The sequence below is a fragment of the Amphiprion ocellaris genome, chromosome 17, assembly GCF_022539595.1.
Source record: "Amphiprion ocellaris isolate individual 3 ecotype Okinawa chromosome 17, ASM2253959v1, whole genome shotgun sequence".
NCBI classification, from domain to species: Eukaryota; Metazoa; Chordata; class Actinopteri; family Pomacentridae; genus Amphiprion; species Amphiprion ocellaris.
In genome coordinates, this window is record NC_072782.1 from 32915749 (window position 1) to 32943040 (window position 27292).

Here is a 27292-nt window from a genome sequence, read left to right on the forward strand (position 1 = left end):
TGGGTTTTTTTGGTCTTTTTATGTCCCTTTGTGGACATTTTATGTCTTTTTTGTCGTTTGTGGGTTTTTTTTGTCTTTTTGTGTCTTTTTTTAGTCATTTTGTGTCTCTTTGTGATCAGGCTGTGTTTCTCTGTGGTTGTTTCTGTCTAGTTGAGGTCATTTTGTGTCTTTTTTAAAACAGAAATGAAGGAATGAATTAATATGTAGATATAAAAATACATAAAGCGATATTTAGCTGATTTCCAAAAGGTAAAACATTTTATTTCTCTGAAATTTCCCTGAAAAAACACCCCAAGAGAGTTTATTCGAAAAAAGCATCAATGTTTTTATTTTAAAAAATCCAAAGTGATACCTTCACAAAGCTTTCAAACCTGAAAATTAATTTTTAAAAATCAAATCTGATTTCATGTTTATAAAAAGAAAATCATCAGACTTTCACATGATAGAAGCTCGACTCATGAAATGTTTCACATTTTTACTGATTAGTATTTTCAGAAATGAGAAAACTGGAATTAAAGCAGCTGAGATTAGTTTGTAGTTACAGGATTTGGATAAATGGAACACAGATATCTTCCTTTAAGGACAATAACATTTGACCAAACTGTAGCTTTGATTAAACTCCTGCATTCAAATCTCACAAAAACCAAACATTTAATATTCACATTTAATAAGAACTATTTCCAAAAGCGGATGTCATTCAGTTTAGATTGATTTAGTTTTGGTTTTAGATGCAGAAAGAGAAGCAGAAGTGGTGCTATTAGATGGAATAAAGTAATAATAATAATAATAATAATAATAATAATAATAATAATAATAATAATAATAATAATAATAATAATAATAATAATAATAATAACAATAATAATAATAATAATAATAATAATAATAATAATAATAATAATAATAATAATAATAATAATAATAATAACAATAATAATGACAATAATTGTAATCATAGAAAATATGTACTTTTTGGACTCTGTTGAAGAACAAATTTTATAATCTTATTCAATGTTGTGTATTTTTGTAGTGTTTTATTTTGTATTGTCACAATGTTTTGTGTATTTTTATGATGTTATTTTTTTATATTTTTATAGTGTTTTATGTTATTGTATTGTGTTCCAGGCTGGCGGTCCTGTGTTGTTATTGTGTTGTATGGTTTTATAATGTTGTGTTACATTCTTCTTCTTCTTATTATTATTATTATTATTATTATTATCATCATTATTATAATTATATTTTTAATATCTTTAATATCAGCCCAGCTGTCCCCTCCTGTCCTCCCAGTGTTAAATATTTTTTATTATTTTATTATTATTATTATTATTATTATTATTATTAATATTATTATTATTATTATTATTATTATTATTATTATTATTATTATTATTATTATTTTGCATTTTTGTATACTATTTTTTAATAATGTTGTCTTATATTTTTATTATTATTGTATATTTTCATTATTTTATATAATTTTGTTATTATTATTGTCCCCTTCTGTGCTCTTTGCGTTAGATTTTTTATTACTATTCAATATTTTATTATTTTTATTGTGGTGTATTTTTTTTAAATGTTGTGTTACATTTTTATTCTTATTGTAAATTTATAGATTTTTTAATTACTTTATATTTTACTGTTATTATTATTATTATTATTATTATTATTATTATTATTATTATTATTATTATTATTATTATTATTATTATTATTATTTTATATTTTTCCCCTCCTGCAATCCCAGTGATATATTTTTATTATTATTTTATTATTTTATATTTTATTATTTTATTTTATATTTATATATGTTTATTATTACTTTATATTTTATTATTACTATTATTTTTTATTTTATTAATATCATTTTATATCTTACTATTTTTAATATCATATTTTATTATTATTATGATTATTATGATTATTTCATATTTCCCCCCTCCTGCTGTCCCCTCGGCCTCCAGCGGCGGCGCTGTTCCTCCTCCATCCATAAGCGGGGGAGTGAGAGGTGCATGAAATGGAGAAAAATGGCGGATCATGTGCAGGTAAGCGGAGGTTTCATGTTTTTCTAACCGACACTTCATCCCAGAGCCCGGCCGAGGGGCCCAACGCGGATTCTGGTGCTCTGCTCCGGGCAGGGAGCCGGCGAGCGGCCGCTGGGTGCAGGCGGCGGCCGGGAGGCGGCTGTCGGCGGTAAAAGAAAGGATGTGGCCGCCTGTGTTGACTTGTGGCCTGCTGTCAGTGCTCGGCTCTGGGCTGCGGTTAGCGGCGTTAGCTGCCCGGAGCTCCAGACTCCAAAACAAAGCCGCTGAACCCGGGCTCGGAGCCGGTCTGGACCTGGGTTTCCGTGCCGGCTGGAGGCTCGTTCCCGCCGGGTTAAAGGCGGGTTTATTCGGTCTGTGTTGGTGGAGTAAACAATAAAACAGAAATGGTGTCCGCGGACCGATAGCTGTCAGGCTAGCTGTCAGTTGGCGCCAGGCGGCTCCGGGTCCCCACGGAGGTCCTGCCGGTGACCGAGAACCGGACTCGTGCTGCGGGGCTTTGTGTGCTCTCAGGCGGCGTTTGATGTCCCACTGCTCGACTGAGCCGCACGGAGCCGCCGCCGCTAGCAGGCTAGGCTAACGTTAGCCTCAGCCAGACTTCTCCCGCCCGAGTCCGTTTGAAAACATGACCGGGTCTGTTTAACTGTTAGTCGGTGAAATGGGCTCCGTGCCCACCGTGGCGAGCCGCACGCCGCACAGCGGGAGCACCGGAGCCGGAACAGCGGGGATTTTAACACCTGTGTCGGTGATGCGCGGAGCCGAGCGGCGCTGTTTTGTTTAGCTAGCTGCTAGCTTAGCCGCTCCGTGATGTGGTCGGGACACATGCTGGACCCACAGAGGACGGGGTCCGGCTGAGGCTGGGGGTCTGCTGTGGTCCCCACTCTGGTCCTCCATCATGGTCTGAGGAGGACCGGGCTGGTTCCAGAACCAGTCCCGGGGCTAGCTGTGGTTTGTAGCCGGTAATGCGGCAGCTAGCAGGAAGCATTAGCATGACTTCATCCAGCAGAGCGGCGTGTTGTCACTGTTTTCAGTTTTCTCTGTTTTTCTCTGATTCTCACCACGTTTTCAGCCTCTTACAGGAAAAATTACAATTCTCCATTTGAAGCTTCTCAGAATTAAACATTTATTACTTTTTATGATTTATCTCATTATATAAACTGATTATTTTTTAAATTATTACTTAAATCCTCAACAGATGTACTGATACTCTGGTGTGGCTTTATCAGACCATTCTACAGCAAAAGATTTTAGTTTATTTATGAAACATGAAAAGACATTAATAATAGATTTTCACAATGAAGGACCAGTAAGACTAGTGGCTTTATTCTAACCACAGCAGAGCAGATGCCAGCTTGTTTTTTAACTGTTTGGTCTGTTTTTCTCTGCTTTTTAGTCTTTTTCGCATTAAAAATGACAAATATTCTGCAGTTTCAGCTTCTCAGAGTTGATTCTTTTCTTTTTATGTAACTTATTCTGTTTCTAAAATACTGTAAATATATACTGTAACTCTGTAGTTCTGTTCTGATCTTGGATAGTCAGGCCATTCTGCCAGAATTTAGATTTATTTATACACAACAACAATAGATTTTTACCATATAGGACATTTTAGACAAGTCATTTTATTCTAACCACAGCAGAGCAGTGAATACCAGCGAATTTTTACCTGTTTGGTCCATTTTTCCCTGGTTTCAAACATATTTTTAGTCGTTTTCAAATTAAAAATGACAAATATTCTGCTGTTGCAGCCTCTTAAAAGTAAAGATTAGTTTCTCTTTTATATAATTCATTTAATTCTAATTGTAAATTATTGCAAAATGGTGCAAAGATGTACTGTAACTCTAGTTTTAGTTCAGTTCTGGCCTTCCATTGTCAGACCATTCTACACATTTTTAGCCTTTTCTTGTTAAAAATGACAAATATTCTCCATTTGAAGCTTCTCAGAATGAAACGTATTACTTTTTATGATTTTTCTCATTATATAAACAGCTTATTTTTTAAATTATTACTTAAATCCTGCACATGTACTGATACTCTGGTGTGGCTTTATCAGACCATTCTGCAGCAAAAGATTGTAGTGTATTTATGAAACATGAAAAGACATTAACAATAGAATTTTACTTTGAGGGACCAGTAAGACTAGTGGCTTTATTCTAACCACAGCAGAGCAGATACCAGCTTGTTTTTACTAGTTTAGTGTGTTTTCCTCTAGTTTTGAGCACGTTTTTAGTCTTTTTCACGTTAAAAATGACAAATATTCTGTTGTAGCTTCTTAGAGTCGAAGATTCCTCTCTTTTTATATAATGTATTTAATTATATTTGTAAATTATTGCAAAATACTTCAAAGATGTACTGTAACTCTGGCTTAGTTCTGTTCTGGCCTTGCATAGTCAGACTATTCTGCAAAGAATTTAATTTTAGTTCTAAAACTAATATCAACAACAACAATGGGACATTTAAGACGAGTCATTTTATTCTAACATCCCAAAAAAAGCAGCACAGAGGGTCAATGCTTCTTTTAAAATGATATTTTTATTAAAACAATAATTTATTTTTGGTCCTGAACAAGTTTTTGGTCTTTATCCAGTAAAAATGTTAAATATTCTCTCATTGTAATGCCTCAGATTTGTAGATTTTCATTTTTTCCTGATTTATTTAATCGTTTAAATGGAATATTTTTATTTTCTGGACAGTTTATTGGACAAAACAAGAACTTTAAAGTGGAGCCCATCTGATATATCTGATATTTAACCAATATGTGCGCATATAAAACAGAACATAAAGCAGAAAAGGATGTTTGGGATCATTTAGAAATCTATTGTCTCATCTGTAGTTTGTCAAGCAGAACAGCTCCATTGTTTTCGATCAGCTGACTGCAGCACATGTAGCAGAACAGAGGGTGGTTCGTAGTCAAGTGGTGTCCTCATTGGAAAGTTAATTGAGCTAATCTGACAGTTTTTCATAGTTTTTGGACAGTTAAAATAATAAAAATTGGCCTATTTTTTCAAATAAAAATGTATTAAAAAATCTTTTCAGCACATGTAGCAGAGCAGACTGTGGTTCGGAGTCAAATGGTGTCGGGCAGACTTCATGTTGGACTCATGGACACTTTTTCACAGTTTTTGTAATAGTTAATGAGTTTGGTTTTAGTTCTTGTTTTGCGTCTCGTTTTTGTTGTTTTCTTTGTTTTTTGTTGCTTTGAGTCTCGTTTTTGTTGTTTTGTCTCATTTTTGTTGTTTTGCATCTCGTTTTTGTTGCTTTGCATCTTGTTTTTGTTTTTTTGCATCTTGTTTTTGTCACTTTGTGTCTAGTTTTTGTTGTGTCTCTCACTTCTGTTGTTTTGCGTCTCGTTTTTGTTTCTTTGAGTCTTGTTTTTGTAGTTTTTTTGTCATTTTTTTGCTTTGTGTTTTGTCTGCTGTTTTGAGTCTCGTTTTTGTCATTTTCTTTGTTGTTTTGAGTCTTGTTTTTTGTCAGTTTGTGTCTTTGCACTTGGTTTGTGTCTCTTTTTTCTCGTTTTGTGTATAATTTGTTTCATTTTGTGTGAATTTTTTTTCATTTTGTGCGTAATTTCATGAGTCTAGGTTGTGGAACCAGTGAACCAGGGTCTGACAGAATCACATCCAGATATCTGATGTTCTATAAACATCTCCGTATTTAAGGATCAGATTAATAAATTAATGATGCAACCATCAGTTGGTGAATTTATAGAAGATAATTCTGATTATTGTGAACATTTTCAGGTTCCAGCTTCATAAATGTGATGATTTTGGCTCCAAAGAGGAATAAAATCCCTGCAGGAAACACGTATTTATCGTTCAGATGCACCATAAGTAGAAACTCCACTTTCTTATTTCAAACATAAACCTTGTTTTCTACCTTTAAAAAGCGTCCTGGAGGGTTTCTCTGCTTCTCTGTGGATGCTAGCTGGTTAGCCTGGATGCTAACGGCAGCGCTGAGCGTCGCTGACTTTGACTTTCTCTGGAACTCATCCAAACGGCTTCATCATATCGCTCAGTTAGATCGTGATCTGGTTGGAAAACACTCCTCAGGAAGGTTTTTAAAATTTGTTCCACTTTAGAACTCCCGTCACACATTGAAGGACGTCTGCAGCTCAAAGACAAAACAGAAAAAACCTGCAGATCATCACATCTGACCCAACATTAGCTCCTGATTTTAGCCTGAAATGTAAATAAAACTGCTCATAAATTATTAAAAGTTGTTCTGGATCACATTTCTGTTCATTTATCGACAGTTTCTGCTCGACTTTTCATCACTTTTGACTGTTTTTAAGTAACTGAATGTCATTTAATAAAGGACTATAACTGGTTTATCACATTTATAGCTGCATTTATTTATATTTCCATCTACTAATACACTAATTATTTATATTTGCTGATTAATTAAGTGTTGAAAATATGTGTATTTTTAGCATTCAGAACCTCCAACAACTCAAATATTCTTAGTTTATAGTCATAAATGATGGATAAAATGAAAAAATCTTCACGTCTGATAAGCTAAAACCAACAGTTGTTCGTTATTTTAGCCTGAAAACATCTTAATTAATGATTAAACTTTTTCTGCTTAATTAGCTTTTTTTCTAAATAACTTGTGTTTGTTTGGGCTCTAAAATGTCAGAAGATTTGGATTTTCCGTTTACTAGACCAGGAAATATTCACATTTAAGAAGCAGTTTTTGTCGTTTTGCATCTTGTTTTTGTCATTTTGTGGTTCGTTTTTGCTTTGTTGAGTCTCGCTTTTGTTGTTTTGTGTCTCGCTTTTGTTGTTTTGTGTCTCGTTTTTGTCATTTGTCTCATTTTTGTTATTTTGAGTCTCGTGTTTGTCATTTTGTGTTTCGTTTTTGTCATTTTGCATCTCATTTTTGTTGAGTGTTTAATTTTTGTTGTTTTAAATCTCGTTTTTGCTGTTTTAAATCTCGTTTTTGTCGTTTTGAGCCTCGTTTTTTTGTCGTGTTTCTCTGCGGTCAGTTTATGTCTCATTTTCCTCGTTTTATGCCTTCATTTTGTCATTTGTCACATGTTTATTCACCTGCAGAATCCAGATCAAACTGAATGAAATGTGATCAGATAAAAACATCTGTGTGTTCTCTTCTGTCGGACTGATAAAAACAGAGGTGGTTGGATGTAAAATTAGAATCCAGCTGCTTCTCGTTGTCTCGGGACTTCAGGACGTAAACATTTCCAGATCGGAGCAGCGGGTTTTAAAAGTGTTCAGACCGTGGATTTGATCCCAGCAGCCCAACAATAATCTGCTGAGTGTTTCTGCAATAAAATCAGGAAACAACCAGAAAGCATCACATTTTCTGAGCGTGACGTCTGGAAGAGTCCAGTAAAGATATTCAGTTTATTCTCGGGTAAAGCCCAGGAAGCGTTTTCACGTTGGAGGAGACGGAACCAGAAAAACTTTGACGTTTTCACTTGAGAAACTCTTAAAATAGACCTTGGAATAATAGAGGAATAATTCGATCTTATAGGAGTTTCTGTTGTATTTTTCACAATAATTTAATACAACAAAAGCACACAAAATTACCACAAACTGGCACAAAATACTCACTAAAAGATGCTAAATCGCCACATGAAGATGCAAAATCACAACAAAAACACCAAATTACCATAAAAAAGACAATAAATCACCGTACAAAGATGAAACTACCACATAAAAAGACAGGAAATTACCACAAAAAACTACAAAACTGCCTCAGAGAAAGGCAGAATTACCACATAAAGACACAAAATTCGTCATTAATTGGGACCGAATATCCAGAGCCCAGAAATTGCTGTTGCTGATCTTTAATATATATATATATATATATATATATATATATATATATATATATATATATATATATATATATATATATATATATATATATATAGGTAGATAGATATAGATATATAGATGTGTGTGTGTGTGTGTGTGTGTGTGTTTGTGTGTGTGTGTGTGTGTGTGTGTGTGTGTGTGTGTGTGTGTAAAATAGCCATTTTCGCTGTTTCACATCATTTTGGGGTCATTTTATATCTTTTTGTGGTGCCTTTGTAGAACATTGCGGTCCTTTTACATCATTTTGGGGTTGTTTTGTTTCACATTTAGGTCATTTTCCACCTTTTTGTGGTTGTTTTGCTGTTTTAGCTACAGCTTTAAAGGCTAACTGTGCTAGCATGAGCTCCCATGATGCACCAGGGGGTTGTACCTGCTGCTGACAGGTGTGAGCAGCGAACACAGACTCACTCTGACCTCACTGCTCCTCCGTTTTATCATTCAGCCATCTCACTGTGACTGTGCAGCATCACTCAGCAGTTCTGGTGCTGCTGAGTCATGAATGAAGCCGTTAAAGTCGGTCAGAAAAATGCCGACTGGATCCATCCTCTGATCTGAAACTCAAACTTCAGTTCTTGTTTAAGGCTCCTGAGCGCTCCTGGTTCTGCTGAAGATGAGGGTTGTGTAGATGGTTGTGAGGGTTGTGTAGATGCAGGGCTCCAGACTAACATTTTTTCCGAGGAGCACAGCGGCCACTAACTTAAAATTTTAGGAGCAAGCAGAAAATTTAGGGGCGTACACTGAAATCGACTTGCAAAGTAAATATTCACATTTCCTCTTATTTTCACTGTATTACTGATAAATACTTGAACAATAAATGCAGAAACTATAACGTTTTCAATTCACAATTTATTGTGCAGCAGTTGACACAACATAATAAACAGCTTACTGGCTGGATTGCAGCTGGAAACACACTGCTGGTCAGGTTGTGGTGTGTTTCCAGCTGTGATCCGGTGTGTTTACCCGCAGCTCATTTGCATAAAGTACACTGACTTCTACTTTATGCAAATTTGATGTGACGTGTGGAGATTCCACGCATCATGAAACTGTCCTCAAACATCTAAACTAGGTGTCAATGACCTAAAACCAGGACAGATTCAGCTGCTGCAGATTATTTCTTGCCTCAAATGCTTTCAGAAATAATTTTCGCTGGAGTGTTTTTGAAATAAAAGTGAAAATTTGTGGCCGAGCTACTGTGTTGATCCGACTTGTCTGCAGGACTGTCCAGCTGAAAGCTCGGTCATGTGACCACGTAGTGACCCGCTGTTGCTCAGCGCTGTCATGTGACCATATTGTGGTCCACTAGTGACCACCCACCATCCGTACGATTTTCAGATGTGATGCGTTGCCGTGCGGGAAAATCACATCTAGTGGACACGCAGCTATAATCCAGTCGTCAATGTTCAGTGTTTACAAGAATTATGTGAGACCTGAGGATTCACACGATAACCCTAAGACCCGCCTCTTTTCACACATAAGCCAATCACAGTGGTCATTCTCCCCCGCTCTCACACACATTGGCCCGCCTTCTTCTTTGGTGTTCATCTCCTTTCTTCTTCTTTTGGAGTTAATGTCAGTTGGCAAACCAGCTCATTTACTGTCAACTACTGGGCTGAAGTGTGGAGCAGAAGTTTGTCAGCAACAAAAATATTCAATAATAATAAAAAATTTTAAAAAATCAGCAAATTTACTGGTCGCACATGCGCAAGCAGATGAAAAATTTACTCGCACTCCCTCAAATTTTAGTGGCAAAATGCAACCATTTAGTCGCATTCTGGAGCCCTGAGATGGTTGTGAGGGTTGTGCTGATCATTGTGCTGATCGTTTTGTACATTTTGTGTGTCTGCGTGCTGCTGATAAGCCTCCCTGTGCTGCTGTGTAGATGGTTGTGAGGGTTGTATAGATGGTTGTGGTTCTGATAAGCCTCCCTGTGCTGCTATCTAGGGCCTTGCCCAGCTGGAGATCCTGTGTAAGCAGCTGTATGAGACCACCGACACCGCCGTCCGACACCAGGCCGAGAAAGCTCTGGTGGAGTTCACCAACAGCCCCGACTGCCTCAGCAAGTGTCAACTGCTGCTGGAGAGAGGCAGCGTGAGTGCACACCTGGACGTAAACACCTGGACATACACACCTGCAAACATACCGGGACATGCACACCTGGACGTTAACACCTGGATGTAAACACTTGGAAACATACCTGCAAATATACCTGCAGTACACAGTAATTGCCAAAAATGATTAGAGTAGTGTCCTAAATGACCCAAAATTCATCCAGCGCTACTAAAAATGACTTAAGGCTTGTCCAAAATACTTTGAATTTGTCAAAATGACTTGAAACATGTCCAAGAATAAAACAATTTTTTCCAACATTACTTAAAACTTGTCCAAAATTACAAAAAATGTCTTAAAATGTTTCAAAAATAACTATAAACTTGTCCTAAATTTCTTGAAACGTGTCCAAGATTACCACAAATTTGTCCAAAATGACATAAAACTTATCTAAGACGACCGAAAACAACTTAAAACATGTCCAAATTGCTAAAACTGGCTGAAAATGTGTCAAAAAATACTCAAAATTTGTCCAAAATTCTTTGAGATGTGTCCAAGATTACCACAGATTTGTCCAAAATGACATAAAACTCATCTGAGACGACCCAGAAGGACTTTAAATTTGTCCAAATGACTCAAAACATGTCGAATATTACTACAGATTTGTCCAAAATGACTTAAAACTCATCTAAGATAACCCAAAATTACTCAAAACTTGTCCCAAACGATTCAAAATTTGTCAAACACGACTAAAAATGACTTAAAACTTGTCCAGTAATGTTTAGAATTGTTTCAAATGACTCAAAATTTGTCCAAGACTACTACACATTTGTCCAGCATGAGTAAAGATGACTTAAAATTTGTCCAAAATGACTTAAAACTTGTCAAAAAATATTTGGAATTATTCCAAATGACTCAAAACATGTCAAAAATTACTTGATAATTATTCTAAATGACTCCAAACTTGTCCAAGATTACTACAAATTTGTCCAAAATAACTTTAACTCATCTAAAATGATCCCAAATGACTTAAAACTGGCTGAAAATATGTCAAACATTTCTCAGAATTTGTTCCAAATTACTTAAAATTTGTCCAAAAATGTTTAAAATTTGTTTAAATTCAAATTTGTTTGATCCAAAATCACTTGAAACATACAGTACCTGCAGGATACACCTGGAAATATACCTGCAGTACACAGTAATTGCTAAAAGTGACTCCAATAGTGTCCAAAAGACCTAAAATTTGTCCAAAGTGACTCAAAATTTGTCAGACGCTACTAAAAATGACTGAAAACTTGTCAAAAAATGTTTTGTATTTGTCCAAAATGGCTTGAAACCTTTCAAAAATTACTGGAAAATTATTCCAACTTACTCAAAACTTGTCCAAAATTATCACATATTTGTCCAAAATGACTTAAACTCATCCAAGATGACCCAGAAAGACTTAAAACCTGTCTGAAATGACTAAAACTGACTGAAAATGTTTCAAAAATTACTCAAAACTTGTCCAGAATTCCTTGAAACGTGTCTAAATTTACTTGGGATGAACAATAAACTAACTTGATGTGTGTTTTCTGTCCTCAGTCTTCATATTCTCAGCTGCTTGCAGCCACATGTTTATCTAAACTGGTTTCTCGGACCAGCAACCCTCTACCCCTGGAGCAACGCATCGACATCCGTGAGTAGACCATCTGATTTATGGAAAATTAAAATCATCTTTTCTCTAGAAGCTTCAGGTTCTTTAATTGGGTTTTTTATGCACAAATTTTCATCAAACCACCAACTTTAATTTCTCTGTTCACATCTTATGCACTTATTTCTGTTTGATTTTACCTGATAAAACAATAAAAGCATCTTATGTTGAAAATGCCTGTAACCTCTCCCGTCGGTGTTTGTCTTGGTCCAAGGAACTCAAAATTACTTCAAACTCATCCAGGACCAAACAAAATGACTTCAGCCTTGTCAATGACAAAACAAAAAAATGACTTAAACCTCATCCAAGACAAGACAAAAAGATTTAAAACTCATCAAAGACCAAATAAAATGACTTAAAACTCAACAAAGACAACCGAAAATGACTTGAACCTCTCTTGTAACGTCTCCCGTCGGTGTTTTTTTCGGTCCAGGGAACTATGTGCTGAATTATTTGGCGACGAGGCCGAAGCTGGCGGCGTTCGTGACTCAGGCTCTGATCCAGCTCTACGCCAGAATCACCAAACTGGGCTGGTTCGACTGTCAGAAGGACGACTACGTCTTCAGAAACGTCATTGCAGACGTGACACGATTTCTGCAGGTGAGGTCAGCCTCAGAGCAAACACCTGGACGTCCTCCTAAATATGAGCGATCTACAGGTCATGGAGAACATGCAGCTTAGTGAGAAATCATCATGACTTGTAATAAAATCATCACATTTTAGTTGCCTATGCTTTTAGACAGTTGGCAAAAAAACTAAAGTTGATATGCAAAAAAACCCCCAATTAGAGCAGAAGGATGCTAAACAAAAAGAATCAGTCTGAGGGCTTTCGAGTACATTTTCATTGGTCATACCATATTTAAAAATGAGTTCCTTTTTCTTTTTAAATCACAGAAATAACACAATTTTTCAGGCAGAAACTATAATATGGAACAAACATTTCTTGAACTAACCCAAATGTCCAAAATTAGGCAAAATTGGTTTCAAATATGTCCAAAATAAAAAGGAAAATCGTCCAAAGGGAGTTAAAATTGGTGTTGAAATGACTCAAAAATTGTGTCGTGCAGCTTCTCTAAAATGACTTCAGATTAATCCAGAATGCCTTACAACTTGAATGTAATGAATGCCACATTAGTCCAAAATGAAAAAATGTCCAGAAAGGATTGAAATCTGTCCGAAATGACCCAAATTAGTTGAAACTGACTTGAAACTTGCTTCAAAACTATTTGAAACTTCTCCAAAATGTCTGAAAACCTGTCCGAAATAACTCAAATTTTGTCCAAAATGACCATATTTAGTTCTAAAAGACAAGATATTTGTGCAAAATGACGCCAAACTAGTCCAAAGCAACTTGAACCTCATCCAAAGTGACGCCATAATTTGGCAAAAAGTGATTTAAAATCTGTCCAAGATTACTTCAAATTTGTCCAAAATGACTTAAAACTCGTCCAGAATGACTAAAAGTGTGTCCGTTGTGTCTCCAGGACAGCGTTGAGCATTGCATCATCGGAGTCACCATCCTGTCCCAGCTGACCAATGAGATCAACCAGGTGAGTCACATGACCTCCACCTGTAGAGGCTGGATCTGGTTTCTGAAGGTTTGGGTTTTACTGAAGACCTGAACTTTCTGTTAATATCAGGAGTTTTCTTTCTTCATATGCACTGAATTTATGATAATATAGAAGTTTGAGGAGGTTTTTAAATTTTTCCCCAGATTATTTTACTCTTCTCTGCATTAAAATCCATTTTATTTATACTTTATTGCATTAATGTCTACATTTTTGCCTTTTTTGCATGAATGTTGAGCTTTTTTATCCATTGTTTGCAATATTATCCAAATTAATCAGACTGTACTTGTGTTAATATTCAGGTTTTTGATAATTTCGTATTAATATTCATGCTTCTGTGCATTAACATGCAGATTTTTAAAAGTTTTTTTCCATTAATATCCAGGTTATTTTATACTTATGCGCATTATATATGTACATTTTTGGCATTTTTTGCAATAAAAAATTAGGTATTCAACTCTGTATTTGCAATAATGTAAATAATTCTGACACTTTAATTGTTAATATTCAGGTTTTTGGTTGGGAAGTTAAAATAAAACCCCTCTTCTCTACATGTGTTGTATTAAGCGTGTTTTTTTTTTAATCTCCTCAGGCCGACACAACGCATCCCCTGACCAAACATAGGAAGATAGCTTCATCATTCAGAGATTCCTCCCTCTTCGACATCTTCACGCTTTCCTGCAACCTCCTCAAACAGGTTTGTTCCATCAGGACGCTGAGAAACATTCACCTGTCTCTCACATTCGATTTGTTTTTTTTAGTTTTACTGAATTTACTCCAACAGATAAAAGATAGACGCTTCATCTCTGTATGACGTATAAATCAATCTTCGGTCTGATACTCTGCCTCTAGAGTTCACCTCACATCCTGTCAGTTAATTTGAAATTCAAACTAGTTCTGGTTTCAGGATTCAAATTCTGAATATTAACACTAGTAAAGCTCTACAAACTTGAATCTTCCAACCAGGAAAGTCCAGGTCAAGACTCCCAGTCTGATAACGACCAGGAAAGTCCAGAATGACTTTAAACTTGTCCATAGTTGTGAAAGTGTTTTCCAAAAATGATCTAAAATCTTATCAAAATGACCCAAATTAGTCCAGAAATGACAAACTTGTCCAAAAGTCATTCAAAATTTGTCACAAAATAATGCAAAAATAGTCCAAAATGACCTTAAAATTGTCCAAAATGTCTTGAAAGTTTCCAAAAAACCCTCAAAAACTTTTCCAAAAATTTCACCACACTTGTCCAAAAAACTATTCACAAACTGACCAAAACGACCTGCTTTTATCAGAAATGACTTTGAACTTGTAAAACTACTTCAAACGTGTCCACGATAACTTGAAATTTGTCCAGAACAACTTTACACCTGTCCAAAATAACCAAACATTTATCCTGAATGACTCAAAACTCGCCCAAAATCACGCCAAATCAGTCCAAAATGAACTTAAAATTTGTCCAAAATGTCTTGAAAGTTTCCAAAAACAACCTCAAAATTAGTCCAGAACAACTTAAAAATTGCCCAAAATGACTCAAAATGTCTTGAAAGTTTTCCGAACTTTTACCACACTTGTCCAAAAACTGACCGAAATGATCCACTCTTATCTAAAACGACTTCAAACTTGTGAAACTACTTCAAGTGTCTCCGAAAATGATTTCTAATCTGCCCAAAAAACCCTCAATTTGTTCAAAATTATGAAAGTGTTTTCCAAAAATGATCGAAATCTCATCAAAACGACCCAAATTCGCCCAAAACAACCTTGAAATTGTCCAAAATGTCTTGAAACTTTCTAGAAAACCTCAAAATTCGATATTCGTCGTGTCAGCAGACGTTTTATGAAACCAGCGTGTTGTTAAACTCTCTATAAAGTGTCATGAACCTCATGTTTAGATGTTTTAATGAAGCTAAAGATGGAGTTCTACCACCTGTCCTGTGTTCTCCTGTTTTCTTTCCAGGCTTCGGGGAAGAACCTGAACCTGAACGATGAGTCTCAGCACGGCCTCCTCATGCAGCTCCTCAAGCTCAGCTACAATTGCCTCAACTACGACTTTATAGGAACTTCCACAGACGAGTCGTCGGACGACCTCTGCACCGTTCAGATCCCAACGTCATGGAGATCAGGTAGGACTTCAAGGACCTGGAACGTTCTCAGTGAGACTAAACTCAAAGACTGGAAGCAAGAAAGGACAACGTCCTCTGGAGAAAGTTCTAGAGTAGACCTACCGACAACTGGAGAAAGTTCTAGAGTAGACCTACCGACAACTGGAGAAAGTTCGAGAGTAGACCTACTGTAGTAGGTAGTTTTGGTCCTTTTCATGGTAAAATTGGGCGTTTTTGTGGTGATTTTCCATGTTTTTGGTGGCATATTTGAACATTTCAGTGTAATTTTGGCTCTTTTTGGGGTGATTTTGCAAGTTTTTTGTGCCAAATTTGAGTTATTCTTGCAATTTCACCTGTCTTATGGTAATTTTGGTACTTTTTGAGGTTATTTTGTGTCTTTTTGTGGAAGTTTTGGCCATTTTTATGGTAATTTTCCAGCTTTTTTAGGTATTGTAGTTGCAGTACTTCAACTCTTTTATTTTCTCTCCTGCAGCGTTTCTTGATTCCTCCACCCTGCAGCTGTTTTTCAATCTGTATCATTCCATCCCTCCATCCCTTTCCCCGTTGGTAAGTCGCTGTAGATATGAGGAGTAACACCTGAAGGTGAACCTGTGGCTGTGGGTCTGACTGTTTCTCTATCTGTCCAGGTGTTGTCATGTCTAGTCCAGATCGCCTCGGTCAGAAGGTCCCTGTTCAACAACGCAGAGCGAGCAAAGTTCCTGTCTCACCTGGTGGACGGAGTCAAGAGGATACTAGCGAACCCTCAGGTATTACTCACGCAGTTCCACCTGTCTCTGCTTCACCTGGAAGTTTTAACAGCATAAACTATAAATATTTATAAAGACATTTCTCACAGCTGTATATCACAGAACACCTGTACAATACCTGTATCTCACCTATATCTCATAGAACACCTGTATATCACAAACCACCTGTAGAACACCTGTAGAACACAGAATGCCTGTGTAACAACTGTACATCACAGAACACCTGTATCTCACCTGTATAACATAGAACATCTGTATCCCACCTGTATCTCACCTGTATGTTACCTGTACATCACCTGTGTCTCACCTGTCTATCGCTTATATCTCACCTGTGTTCCACCTGTCTATCACCTGTACATCACCTGTATTCCACCTATCACCTGTACATCACCTATATCTCACCTGTATTCCACCTGTATATCACCTGTGTTCCTGCTGCGTTCGTGTCTCACTCTGAGCGTCGTATTTTCCAGTGTTTGCCGGATCCTAACAACTACCACGAGTTCTGCCGCCTGCTGGCGAGGCTGAAGAGCAACTACCAGCTGGGGGAGCTGGTGAAGGTGGAGAACTACCCTGAGGTCATTCGTCTCATAGCAAACTTCACTGTCACCAGTCTGCAGGTAGGGGGCGCTGAGCGGTAGAGACACATGAGATTTAAGCTGGAGCAACTGGAAATGGTCATAAAATCAGCCAGAAGTTCAGCATCTTTAATAAGTTAAATAAGAAGTTAAATATCAGTGTTCAAGGTGAGAACAAGGTTCAACTTCACAGTGTTTTATAGAAAATACGATAAAATTAAAGCACCAAAACACACAAATCAGTCCATATATAATAAAAATAACAAATAAAAATAAAGCTGACTCAGAGAAAATCCTTGAATTTGTTGGATTTTCTGTAATTATTATTGCTATTTTTTTAGATTATTTATTACAATTTGATTAAATTAAAAATAGATATGTGATGAAATATTTTTAAAAATTTTTATTTCAAAATGTAATAAATAGTAAAACCTTAGAATTAATTACTATTCTGCAATTATTCATGCTGTAGGTTGTTAACCTTAATGTTTAATTAGTTAAGTTCTGTTACTATTATTTAATTACATTTGATTTAAAAGCGATGATTAATAAAATATTTATTACAAAAATACAATATTATAAATATTAAATTATTATAATTATTTTTTTCAATTATTCATGCTGTAGGTTTTTAGCCTTTAGTTTATAGGGTAGTAGTTTATATTAGTTAAATTCAGTTATTTTTTCAGATTATTTATCACAACTTAATTTAAAACGGATAATATAATTATTAAATATTTAAAAAATAAAAAAGTAATATAAGTATTAAATTATTATAATTATTATTTTTTAATTTTTCATGCTGTAGAGTTCATATTAGTTAAGTTCTGTAATTATTATTGTTTAGATAATTTATTATAATTTAATTTAAAGGAGATAATATAATTAATATGTATGTAATTATATTATCTCTTTTAAATTATCTAAAAAATCTAATATTTATGAATATTAAATTATGACAATTATTATTTTGTCATTCATGCTGTAGGTCATTACTATTTCATTTTTTTTAAAGATAATTTATTTGAATTTAATTTCAAAAGATGATTAAATATTTTTAGATTTTTAAAATTAAAAACATTAGGAATAATAGTGTCAAAATATTATTTTAAATGATTAATATTATTTAATTTAAAAAGATAATAATTTAATATTTTTACAATGTAATGAAAATAGTACCAAACTATAATTATTATTATGTAATTATTCTTGCTGTAGATTGTTAACAATAATGTTTAAATTAGTTAAGTTATGCAATCATTATTTAATTATGTTGTATGTTTAGATAATTTATTTTAATTTAATATAAAAAGATAAATACATATTTTCACAATTTTTAAATTAAAAAAATGATAAAATAAGAGAAATAGAATTATTATTTTGTAAGTATTCACACCGTGGGTTGTTCACCTTAATATTAGTGAAGTTTTATTATTATCATCATCATTATTATTATTATTGTTATTATTCTTATTCTTATTATCGTCTAAAGATATTTCTACAGTAGAATGTCCGTCCTGCATTCCAGCACTGGGAGTTTTATTATTATTATTATCATTATTATTATTAATAATAATAATAATAATAATAATAATAATAATATTATTATTATTATTATTATTATTATTATTATTATTATTATTATTATTATTATTATTATTATTATTATTATATGTTCCAGCACTGGGAGTTTTATTGTTATTATTGTTATTTTAATTATTATTTTTATTATCATTATTATTATTATTGTTGTTATTATTATGTTTCAGCACTGGGAGTTTGCCCCCAACAGTGTTCACTACCTGCTGAGTCTTTGGCAGCGTCTGGCGGCATCGGTTCCGTACGTTAAAGCCACCGAGCCTCACCTGCTGGAGACCTACACACCTGAGGTGACCAAGGCCTACATCACGTCACGACTGGAGTCGGTGCACGTCATCCTCAGGTGATGAAACCCTAAAACCAGCTCTGCCTGAGCTACCAGGCCGCTGCTTGCTGGGTTTGTTGTGTTTTTAGGGACTAGTTTCAGTGGTGGATGAATCAACATCTGCTGTAGTGAGTGTTTATAGCAGTAGGGCGACGTTTAAATGTGTTTATGTTGTTTAAACAGAGATAAATCAGTAATTATTAGTCAATAAAACATGTTCGCCTGATTATTAGGTCGATGTTTGATTTATTATCGTTATCGTTAAATTTATTGACTACTTATAACTACATCTATTAAATGTTCTACTTTAGCTCCTCTCTGTCTGCAGTCACCCTGTGATATCAGCAAAGTCCCGCCCACAGCTCTGTCTGATTGGCTCCATGCCGCCAATAACGGCCAATCAACACTGAAAGCTGTTGTGCACACAGAGAGACCGACGAGCACATTTCAGACTGTAGCAGAACATGAAGCTGTAATAAACACCACAAACACGCCCAGTTTCACGTGAAAACACCTGACGATGAGATTCTGCTAACAGTGCTAGGCTAATGCTAACACTTGGGGGTTAGCTGTGCCTCTGAGCCGGCAGCTAAAGTTGGATTAGCTTTAGCTCTGTGCTCTGACTGACAGAAAAAGGCACAAACGTCTCCACAAATCAGGACATTAGCTTCTTCACAACAGCTAAGGCTACGGTAACAGCTAAGCTAGGAGACAGGTTAATGCTAATACTGAGAGGTTAGCTGTGCCTCTTAGCCAGCAGCTAAAGTCAGATTAGCTTTAGCTCTGTGCTCTGACTGACAGAAAAAGGCACAAACATGCCCAGTTTCACCTGAAAACACCTGAATTGTTCACCTGTTGGTGCAGCTGGGACTGATTCTGTAAATGGTGCTAGGCTAATGGTAGCACTGAGGGGTTAGCTTGACCTCTTAGCTAATAGCTAAAGTCAGATTAGCTTTAGCTCTCTGTTTTAACTGACAGATTAAATCACAAACATCTCCACGAATCAGGACATTAGCTTCTTCCATAGCACCTAAGGCTACACTAATGGCTAAAATAGGAGACAGGTTAAATTCTAACACACCGAGGCTAGCTGAGCCTTTTAACTAGCAGCTAAAGTCAGATTAGCTTTAGCTCTCTGCTCTAACTGACAGAAAAAGGCACAAATGTTTCCACAAATCAGGACATTAGCTTCTTCCATAGCGGCTAATGCTACGCTAACGGCTAAGCTGTGGTCCTCTTGATAAACTGATGTTGTTCCTCCACAGAGACGGGCTAGAAGACCCTCTGGACGATGCCGGCCTGGTGCAGCAGCAGCTGGACCAGCTGTCCACCATCGGCAGGTGTGAGTACGAGAAGACGTGCGCTCTGCTGGTGCAGCTCTTCGACCAGGCGGCTCAAACCTACCAGGAGCTGCTGCAGTCCACCAACTCCAGCGCCGCCGACGTCACAGTGCAGGAAGGTAGGAGGCAGCAACACGCCGAGCGTCAGACCGATTCAGAGCCCAGAGGTCTGAATGTTCTCTCTGCTGGTCGGCCAATGGGGTTTAGAAACACAAAACAGCTACACAAAACACAATGACAACAAATATCACACAAAATGAACACAAAGCAACCAGAAGATGTTACACAACGACCACAAAGAGACACAAAACGACCACAAAGAGACACAAAACGACCACAAAGAGACACAAAACGACCACAGAGGTCTGACTGTTCTTCTAACTGTTCTTCTAACTGTCCTCTCTGCAGGGCGGTTAACGTGGCTGGTTTACATCATCGGAGCTGTGATTGGTGGACGGGTGTCCTTCGCCAGCACAGACGAGCAGGACGCCATGGACGGAGAGTTAGTCTGTCGGTAAGAACGGATGTCAGGATGAAAAACTCATTAAATGAAGTTTGAGAAGTTAGACAACTAAAACTATTCTGAACCAAAACATTCATCTATGAAGATAAAACGTCTCAAATGTCTTTAGAAATGATATTTGATGCTGTTTAACATATTATAGATTTTAAACAGTTTAAATCCAGTCAGAGCTGGTTGCTAAACATCCCGCTGTTTGTTTGTTTGTTTGTGTTTACAGGGTGCTCCAGCTGATGAACCTGACCGACTCCCGGCTGGCCCAGGCCGGTAACGAACGACTGGAACTGGCCATGCTCAGCTTCTTCGAGCAGTTCAGGAAGATCTACATCGGCGACCAGGTGCAGAAATCATCAAAGGTGAGGCTCACACCTGTAGGGACAGGCTCCGCCCCCTCAGGTTACTGGTCCTAGCAGGTTACTGGTCCTAGCAGGTTACTGGTTCCAGCAGGTTACTGGTTCATCTTAGATAATTGTTTTGTGCCACATTTCAGATCTTGTTTTGGTCGTTTTACGTCTTTCTGTGGTCGTTTTTTTGACATATTTAGGTTGTTTTGCATGGTTTCTGTGGTTCTTTTGTGTCACGTTTTAGTCATTTTGTCACATTTAGGTCGTTTCACGTCTTGTGGACGTTTTTCATTGTTTTTTGGTCATTTTAAATCTTTTTGTTGTCGTTTTTTTGAGTCACGCATGGGGTTTCACGTCTTTGTAGTTGTGTTTTTTCTTTTTGTGGTCCATTTGTGTCAGTCATTTTGGATGGTTTCTGTGGTTCTTTTGTGTCGTATTGTGGTCTTCGTACATCTTTTTGCATCTTTTCGTAGTTGTGTTTTGTTGTCTTGAGGTCATTTTGCATGTTTTTATGGACATTTTGCGTCATATTTTAGTCATTTTGAATCTTTTTATGGTCATTTTTGTCACATTTTGGTCTTTTTAAGTCATTTTGTGGTTGTTTCATCACGTTTTGGTCATTTTTGACCTTAGTTGTTTTGTGCCACATTTCAGATCTTGTTTTGGTTGTTTTGCATCTTTTTGTAGCTGTGTTTTGTCTTTTTATGGACGTTTTGCATCACATTTTAGTCATTTTATGTCTTTCTGTTGATTTGTGACATTTTGGTCTTTCTACATCATTCTGTGCTCATTTTCCTTTACATTTTTGGTTGTTTTAAATCTTTTTGTGGTCGTTTTGTGTAATTTTTGATTTTTTTTTTTTTTTTTACAGAATCTGGTGCAAACACTTTAATTTAAATTGATTAAATTCATATCAGATTTATTATAAGCTTAGATTTGGTTAAATTTCCATTTACGATCCGTCCAGGGACTTTCAGTTTAAACTTTCTTTCAGACCGGCTGCAGGTTTTGGAGTTCAGAGGGTTTAAAACTGAATTTGTCCTTTTGGGAACTCTTAGAGAACCAGTATTATTTCAGGAACACAAAGAGTTGCTGAAGTTTGGATGTGGAGCCGGTTTTAGAGGGACGGGCCTCAGTAGAGTTCATTTAACCCTTTGTTCCTGGAGAGACGAGGTCAGCAGATCTCCTCACGCTTCACCTCCTCTAGAGTCCATCAGATCTACGGTGGTCTATCTACAGACCTCCTCTAGAGTCCATCAGATCTACGGTGGTCTATCTACAGACCTCCTCTAGAGTCCATCAGATCTGCAGTGGTCTATCTACAGACCTCCTCTAGAGTCCATCAGATCTACGGTGGTCTATCTACAGACCTCCTCTAGAGTCCATCATATCTACAGTGGTTTACCTACAGACTTCCATGGTTTCTGCTGGGGACCTCCTGACAGCAGAAGAAGAAGCTTTAGGTTTCCTGTTTGACTCAACAACATGAGAAAACCGTAGAAATGAAGGAAATATTAACTTTCCATCACCTGCAGAAACCATGGCTTTCCATTTTACCGTCTGTGTCGTTGAAGAACGGTTTTAAATAGATTAATGGTTTAGTTTGTTTCTGTTTTTAGAAATTTCCTTCCTGTCTGTCAGATAAATTCAACTAAATCAGCAAAAACATCCAAATTACCTGCAGACATTTAACAATACAGATCTCCACATCAGCAGTATAGCTCACTCAACCTCTCTCTCAACCTCAAGGTCCCTGGTTCAAGGCCAGTGAGGCCAAACTTTCATGGAAAGCAAAAATCTGACATGACAGGTTTGATTGGGTATATTGTGGGGCAGTGGTGGTGCAACGGTTAAGTGTCTGGACTACAAATCAGAAGGTCGGAGGTTCAAACCCCAATGCGGCCACTGTTGGGCCCCTGAGCGAGGCCCTTAACCCTTCCTGCTCCTGCGCTGTACTGCGGCTGATCCTGCACTCTGACCACCCCAATTGGAGGGATATGCAAAAATCAGAATTTCCCCTCGTGGGATTAATAAGGGATAATAAAAAAATTTTAAAAAATCAACACCACTAAGAACTAAATGTGATTTATCAGACCAGACAAAACAGAATGTACCTAAATAATCCTTTTCCTTCACATTTTTGGTTGTTTTAAGTCATTTTGTGATTGTTTCGTCACATTTTGGTCATTTTATATCTTGCAATTGTTTTGTGCCACATTTTAGATCGTATTCTGATTATTTTGTGGTCATTTTTTTGACACATTTTAGTGGTTTTCAGGGTTTCTGTAGTGCATTAAAAAGCATTAATAGTCATTAAATTGATTTTGTGAAAATTAAGGCCTTAAATTGCGTTAAAAATCATTACATTTGATTCTCAGTGGCATTAAAAATTCTTTCTGCGGTTTTCAAGAAAATATTTCATAATAATGATATAATAATATATAATTATAGACTGTGAATCGTCAGATATGTGCATCTGCGTAAACATGCCGAAGCATTGCGATAATTGTCCGGCTGGTCGGGTACAGTTGTTAGAAACTGCATGCTTTTAAAGTGGCCGGCAGATGGACCAGGAGGAAAACATGGATTTCAGAGAATGACTGCAGCCTGTAGGAGGTCAGGGCTGGTTTCCGGATTCAGAAATAGTGAAATGTAGGGACGCTTTTCATATAAAAAACATCTTTTACAAAAAAACAAACCTGTGTAATTTGTTGAGTTCACGGTCGTGGCATTAAAATTTTTACAGTCTAGCATTAAAAAGCAGTAAATTTGACTGGCTGATTTCTGCAGAAACCCTGGTTTTGGATGGTTTCTGTGGTTGTTTTATGTCATATTTTGGTCATTGTGCATCTTTTCGTTTTGTCACATTTGAGTCATTTCACATCTTTTTGTAGTTGTGTTTTGTCTTTTTGTGGTCATTTTGCATGTTTTTATGGTTGTTTTACGTCACATTTTGGTCATTTCATGTTTTGTGGTCATTTTATCTAAGTTTATGTCATTTGTTTTTGTCATATTTCATCTATTTTGCATAGTTTTATGGCTGCTTTGTCACATTTTGTCTTATGTTTTGTTTTGTGACACATTTTGATAATGTTTTGTAATGTCTGATGCAAACAGTTTAATTTAAAGAAAGTAAATCAATTTTCTGATTAGATATCACATTTTTAAGTGTAGATTTGGTTCAGTATTAACGATACGTCCAGGGGCAGCCAGTTAGATGAAAATGTGCTGATTTTTTACGGTTTCTTCTGGATTTTTTTGTTTTTAAATGAGATTTTTTTTTCACTTTAAACCCTGAATAAACTCTAAATAAACGTCAAACAGCTTTAAGATTCTTTATTTTGTTATTTATTTCCCGTCGCTCGAGCAGTGAAACATCGACGCTCCGATGTGCTGCATCTAGAGATAAAAGTTCTGTGATTTGTGTGAATTCATGTTGGTTTTTTGTGTTTTTTTCTTCCAGCTTTATCGACGACTATCAGAAGTTCTGGGTTTGAACGACGAGACGATGGTACTGAGCGTCTTTATAGGGAAAATGTGAGTAAATGAAACAATTCCTTCTTATATGACTGCAGATTGTGTGTTTAAGTTTTACCCAGAATGTAAATTCTAAACCTTTAAATTACCTCTGATGCTTTAGTCGTCGTGATAATCAGTAAATAATTAAGTTAAATTTATGTCATTTATTTCTCTCATTTTGGAAAATTTTTGAGTCATTTTTGACAACTTTGGAATCATTTAGAGCAGTTTAGAGTCATTTTGGGCTGTTTTTTTTGCCATTTATACAAGTTTTAAGATATTTGGACAAGTTAGAATAATTTGGAAAATGGAAAGGCTTCTTTTTTTTAGAATTTTGAATATATTTGGTTTTAAATTGACTGCAATTTTATATATGTGTGTATGTGTGTGTGTGTGTGTGTGTATATATATAATATTTTATGTTCTATATTTTTCTTTATTTAAATTGAATAAAGATTTTTTTTCTATTATACAATAAAATAAAAATAACTATATAAGTTTATAGAGGATGTTTGGACAACTTTTGGACTCATTTGAGATAATTTTAGAGGCATTTAGACTCATTTTCAAAATGTAAAAATCTTTTTTTTTAGAATTTAGAATATTATTTTATATAATATATTTTAATTTATAAATTTAATGCAGTTCTTAATATTGTCATTTTATTATACAATACAATAAAAATAATTATACAAGTTTGGATTCATTTTATATCATTTTATCGGCGTTTGGATTCATTTTGGACTCATTTTGAAAATTTAAAAATCTTTTTTTTACAATTTTGAATATTGTTTTTTATTATATATTTTTAATTCATGAATTTAATACAATTTTTTAAATATATTAAAACATAAAATAAAAATAATTTTACAAGTTCGGACTCATTTTACGTATTTTTGACCCGTGTCGGGACACTTTGGACACATTTAGACCCACTTACAATTTTAAGTATATTTTTATATTAGATATTTTTGCTTTTGAATTTGCTAAAAATAAATTTTAATTAGATTTTTTTTAAATAAAATTTTTATTTATTACATGATCTTTTGTTAATTACATATTTTTTATGAACATTTTTTAAAATTGCATTTTTGTATTTATTTATTTGTATTAAATATTTCATGTTTTTAATTTAATATTAATTAGCTTTCAGTCTCGGGTCTTCCTCAGTGGGTGGAGTTTGCCATCACCATGGAGACGCCTCAGTCACAGGAACCAGTGGGGAACTCGTGGCCCATATTTGGGCGTAAGTGTTCCAGTTCCTTATTGGGGTCATGTGACGTGTTCCATCTCCATGGCAACAGACTCAGAAACAGTGGATGCAGCTCCAGAGCGCCACCATGTGTTGGTTTTAATCCTCTATTCTGTGTTTCAGCATCACAAACTTGAAGTACTGGGGCCAGTGTGAACCAATCACCTCCAAGACACTCCAGCTGCTCAACGACCTGTCGCTAGGATATCCTTTACCCCGTTTAGAGTCTGGCTTTAACTAAAGTTAGATAACTAGGTTAGCGTTTAAAGATGAAATTATTTTGAAGGTTCCTCCTTGACTTCCTGTTTACGTACAGCAGCGTGAGGAAGCTGGTGAAGCTCAGCGCCGTTCAGTTCATGTTGAACAACCACACGGTGAGTTTATTCATATTATGGGATGTTAAACAGTCCAGGAAACAAGACAAACACAAGACAAGATAAAACTGACGACACAGAGCAGATTTATTTTGTTATTTGGCCAATAAACCCGATTGGCCGACCTCTGAAGTCCAAACTAATTTTAAAGCATATTTACATATTTATGTGGTAGTTTTGCCTGATTGGCCAAACTCTAAAGTCGATACTAAAATTACATTTCTTAGTTTTTTTTTATGTAAAAAAAAAAAAACAAACAACAGATTTTACACCTTTATGTGGTTGTTTTATGTAAGATTTTGGTCATTTTATGTCTTTTTGTCTTCATTTTGTATAGAATTTTAGTAATTTTGTATAAAATTTTAGTTGTTTTACACCTTTTTATGGTCATTTTGCATACACTTTTGGTCGTTTCATGCCTTTTTATGGTAATTTTTCATAAAATTTTGGTAGTTTTACACATTTTTGTGGTCATTCTGTGTAAAATTTTTGTTTTGCGTCTTTCTGTGGTTGTTTTGTATAAAATTTTAGTTTTACACCTTTTTATGGCAATTTTTCATAAAATTTTTAGTCATCTTTTTGTGGTAATTATATGTAACGTTTTGGTCGTTTTATACCTTTTTGTGGTCGTTTTGTGTAAAAATTTTTGTCATTTTACACCTTTTTGTGTTAATATTTTCTAAAATTTTGGTCGTTTAATAGTTCTATGCGGTTTTGCGTGAGATTTTGGCCATTTTACACCTTTTTGTTGTCATTTTGTGCAATATTTTGGTCATTTAACATTTTTTTGATTGTTTTGAATCACATTTTATAGCTATTTATTTTGTAAAACATCGCCATGAGAAAAATTTTGTGTAACATTTTGGTTGTTTTATCTCATTCTGTGATGGCAAACAAACATCACAAAACGAGATAAAGCTGAAGACACAAAGCAGATTTCTTGCGTTATTTCTAGCTACATCAGATTTTGGTTATTTGATGCCTTTTTGTTGTCATTTTGTGTAAAATTCTGGTTGTTTTACTTGGTTTTGTATAAAATTTTAGTCGTTTTACACCTTTTTATGGTTGTTTTGCCTACAATTTTGGTCGTTAAACTTTTTGTTTGGTTTTACATCAGATTTTGGTCATTTTACACCTTTTTGTCGTCGTTTCGTATAAAATTTGATTCTTTTATACCTTTTTTATGTAAAATTTTGGTCATTTTACGCCTTTCTGTGTTTGTTTCATTTTAGTCGTTTTTCACCTTTTTATGGTTGCTTTGGCAATTTTGGTCGTTTCGCACATCGCAAAGCGAGATAAAACTGAGGACACAAAGCAGATTTCTTGCATTATTTCTGGCTTTTTAAAGAAATTTTATTTGTATTTTGATGTATGAATTGTGAGATATTTACTTCCTG

The 27292-nt window shown here is 35.5% G+C and overlaps 1 protein-coding gene across 1 annotated transcript in view; it reads left to right on the top strand.

Annotated features, from left to right (window-relative positions):
* Positions 1 to 1970: 1970 nt before the first annotated feature.
* Positions 1971 to 27292, top strand: part of xpo7 (exportin 7) — a 37365-nt gene continuing 12043 nt past the window's right edge. The window contains exons 1-17 of the mRNA XM_055019000.1: positions 1971 to 2042; positions 9815 to 9961; positions 11504 to 11597; positions 12046 to 12212; positions 13097 to 13162; positions 13773 to 13877; positions 15133 to 15298; positions 15771 to 15844; positions 15925 to 16044; positions 16518 to 16664; positions 18392 to 18564; positions 19812 to 20005; positions 20295 to 20400; positions 20627 to 20762; positions 24214 to 24287; positions 25645 to 25725; positions 25832 to 25895. Of these exons, the coding sequence (XP_054874975.1) occupies positions 2010 to 2042; positions 9815 to 9961; positions 11504 to 11597; positions 12046 to 12212; positions 13097 to 13162; positions 13773 to 13877; positions 15133 to 15298; positions 15771 to 15844; positions 15925 to 16044; positions 16518 to 16664; positions 18392 to 18564; positions 19812 to 20005; positions 20295 to 20400; positions 20627 to 20762; positions 24214 to 24287; positions 25645 to 25725; positions 25832 to 25895 (1947 nt within the window). The 5' untranslated portion in view covers positions 1971 to 2009. The remainder of the gene's footprint in view (positions 2043 to 9814; positions 9962 to 11503; positions 11598 to 12045; positions 12213 to 13096; positions 13163 to 13772; positions 13878 to 15132; positions 15299 to 15770; positions 15845 to 15924; positions 16045 to 16517; positions 16665 to 18391; positions 18565 to 19811; positions 20006 to 20294; positions 20401 to 20626; positions 20763 to 24213; positions 24288 to 25644; positions 25726 to 25831; positions 25896 to 27292) is intronic.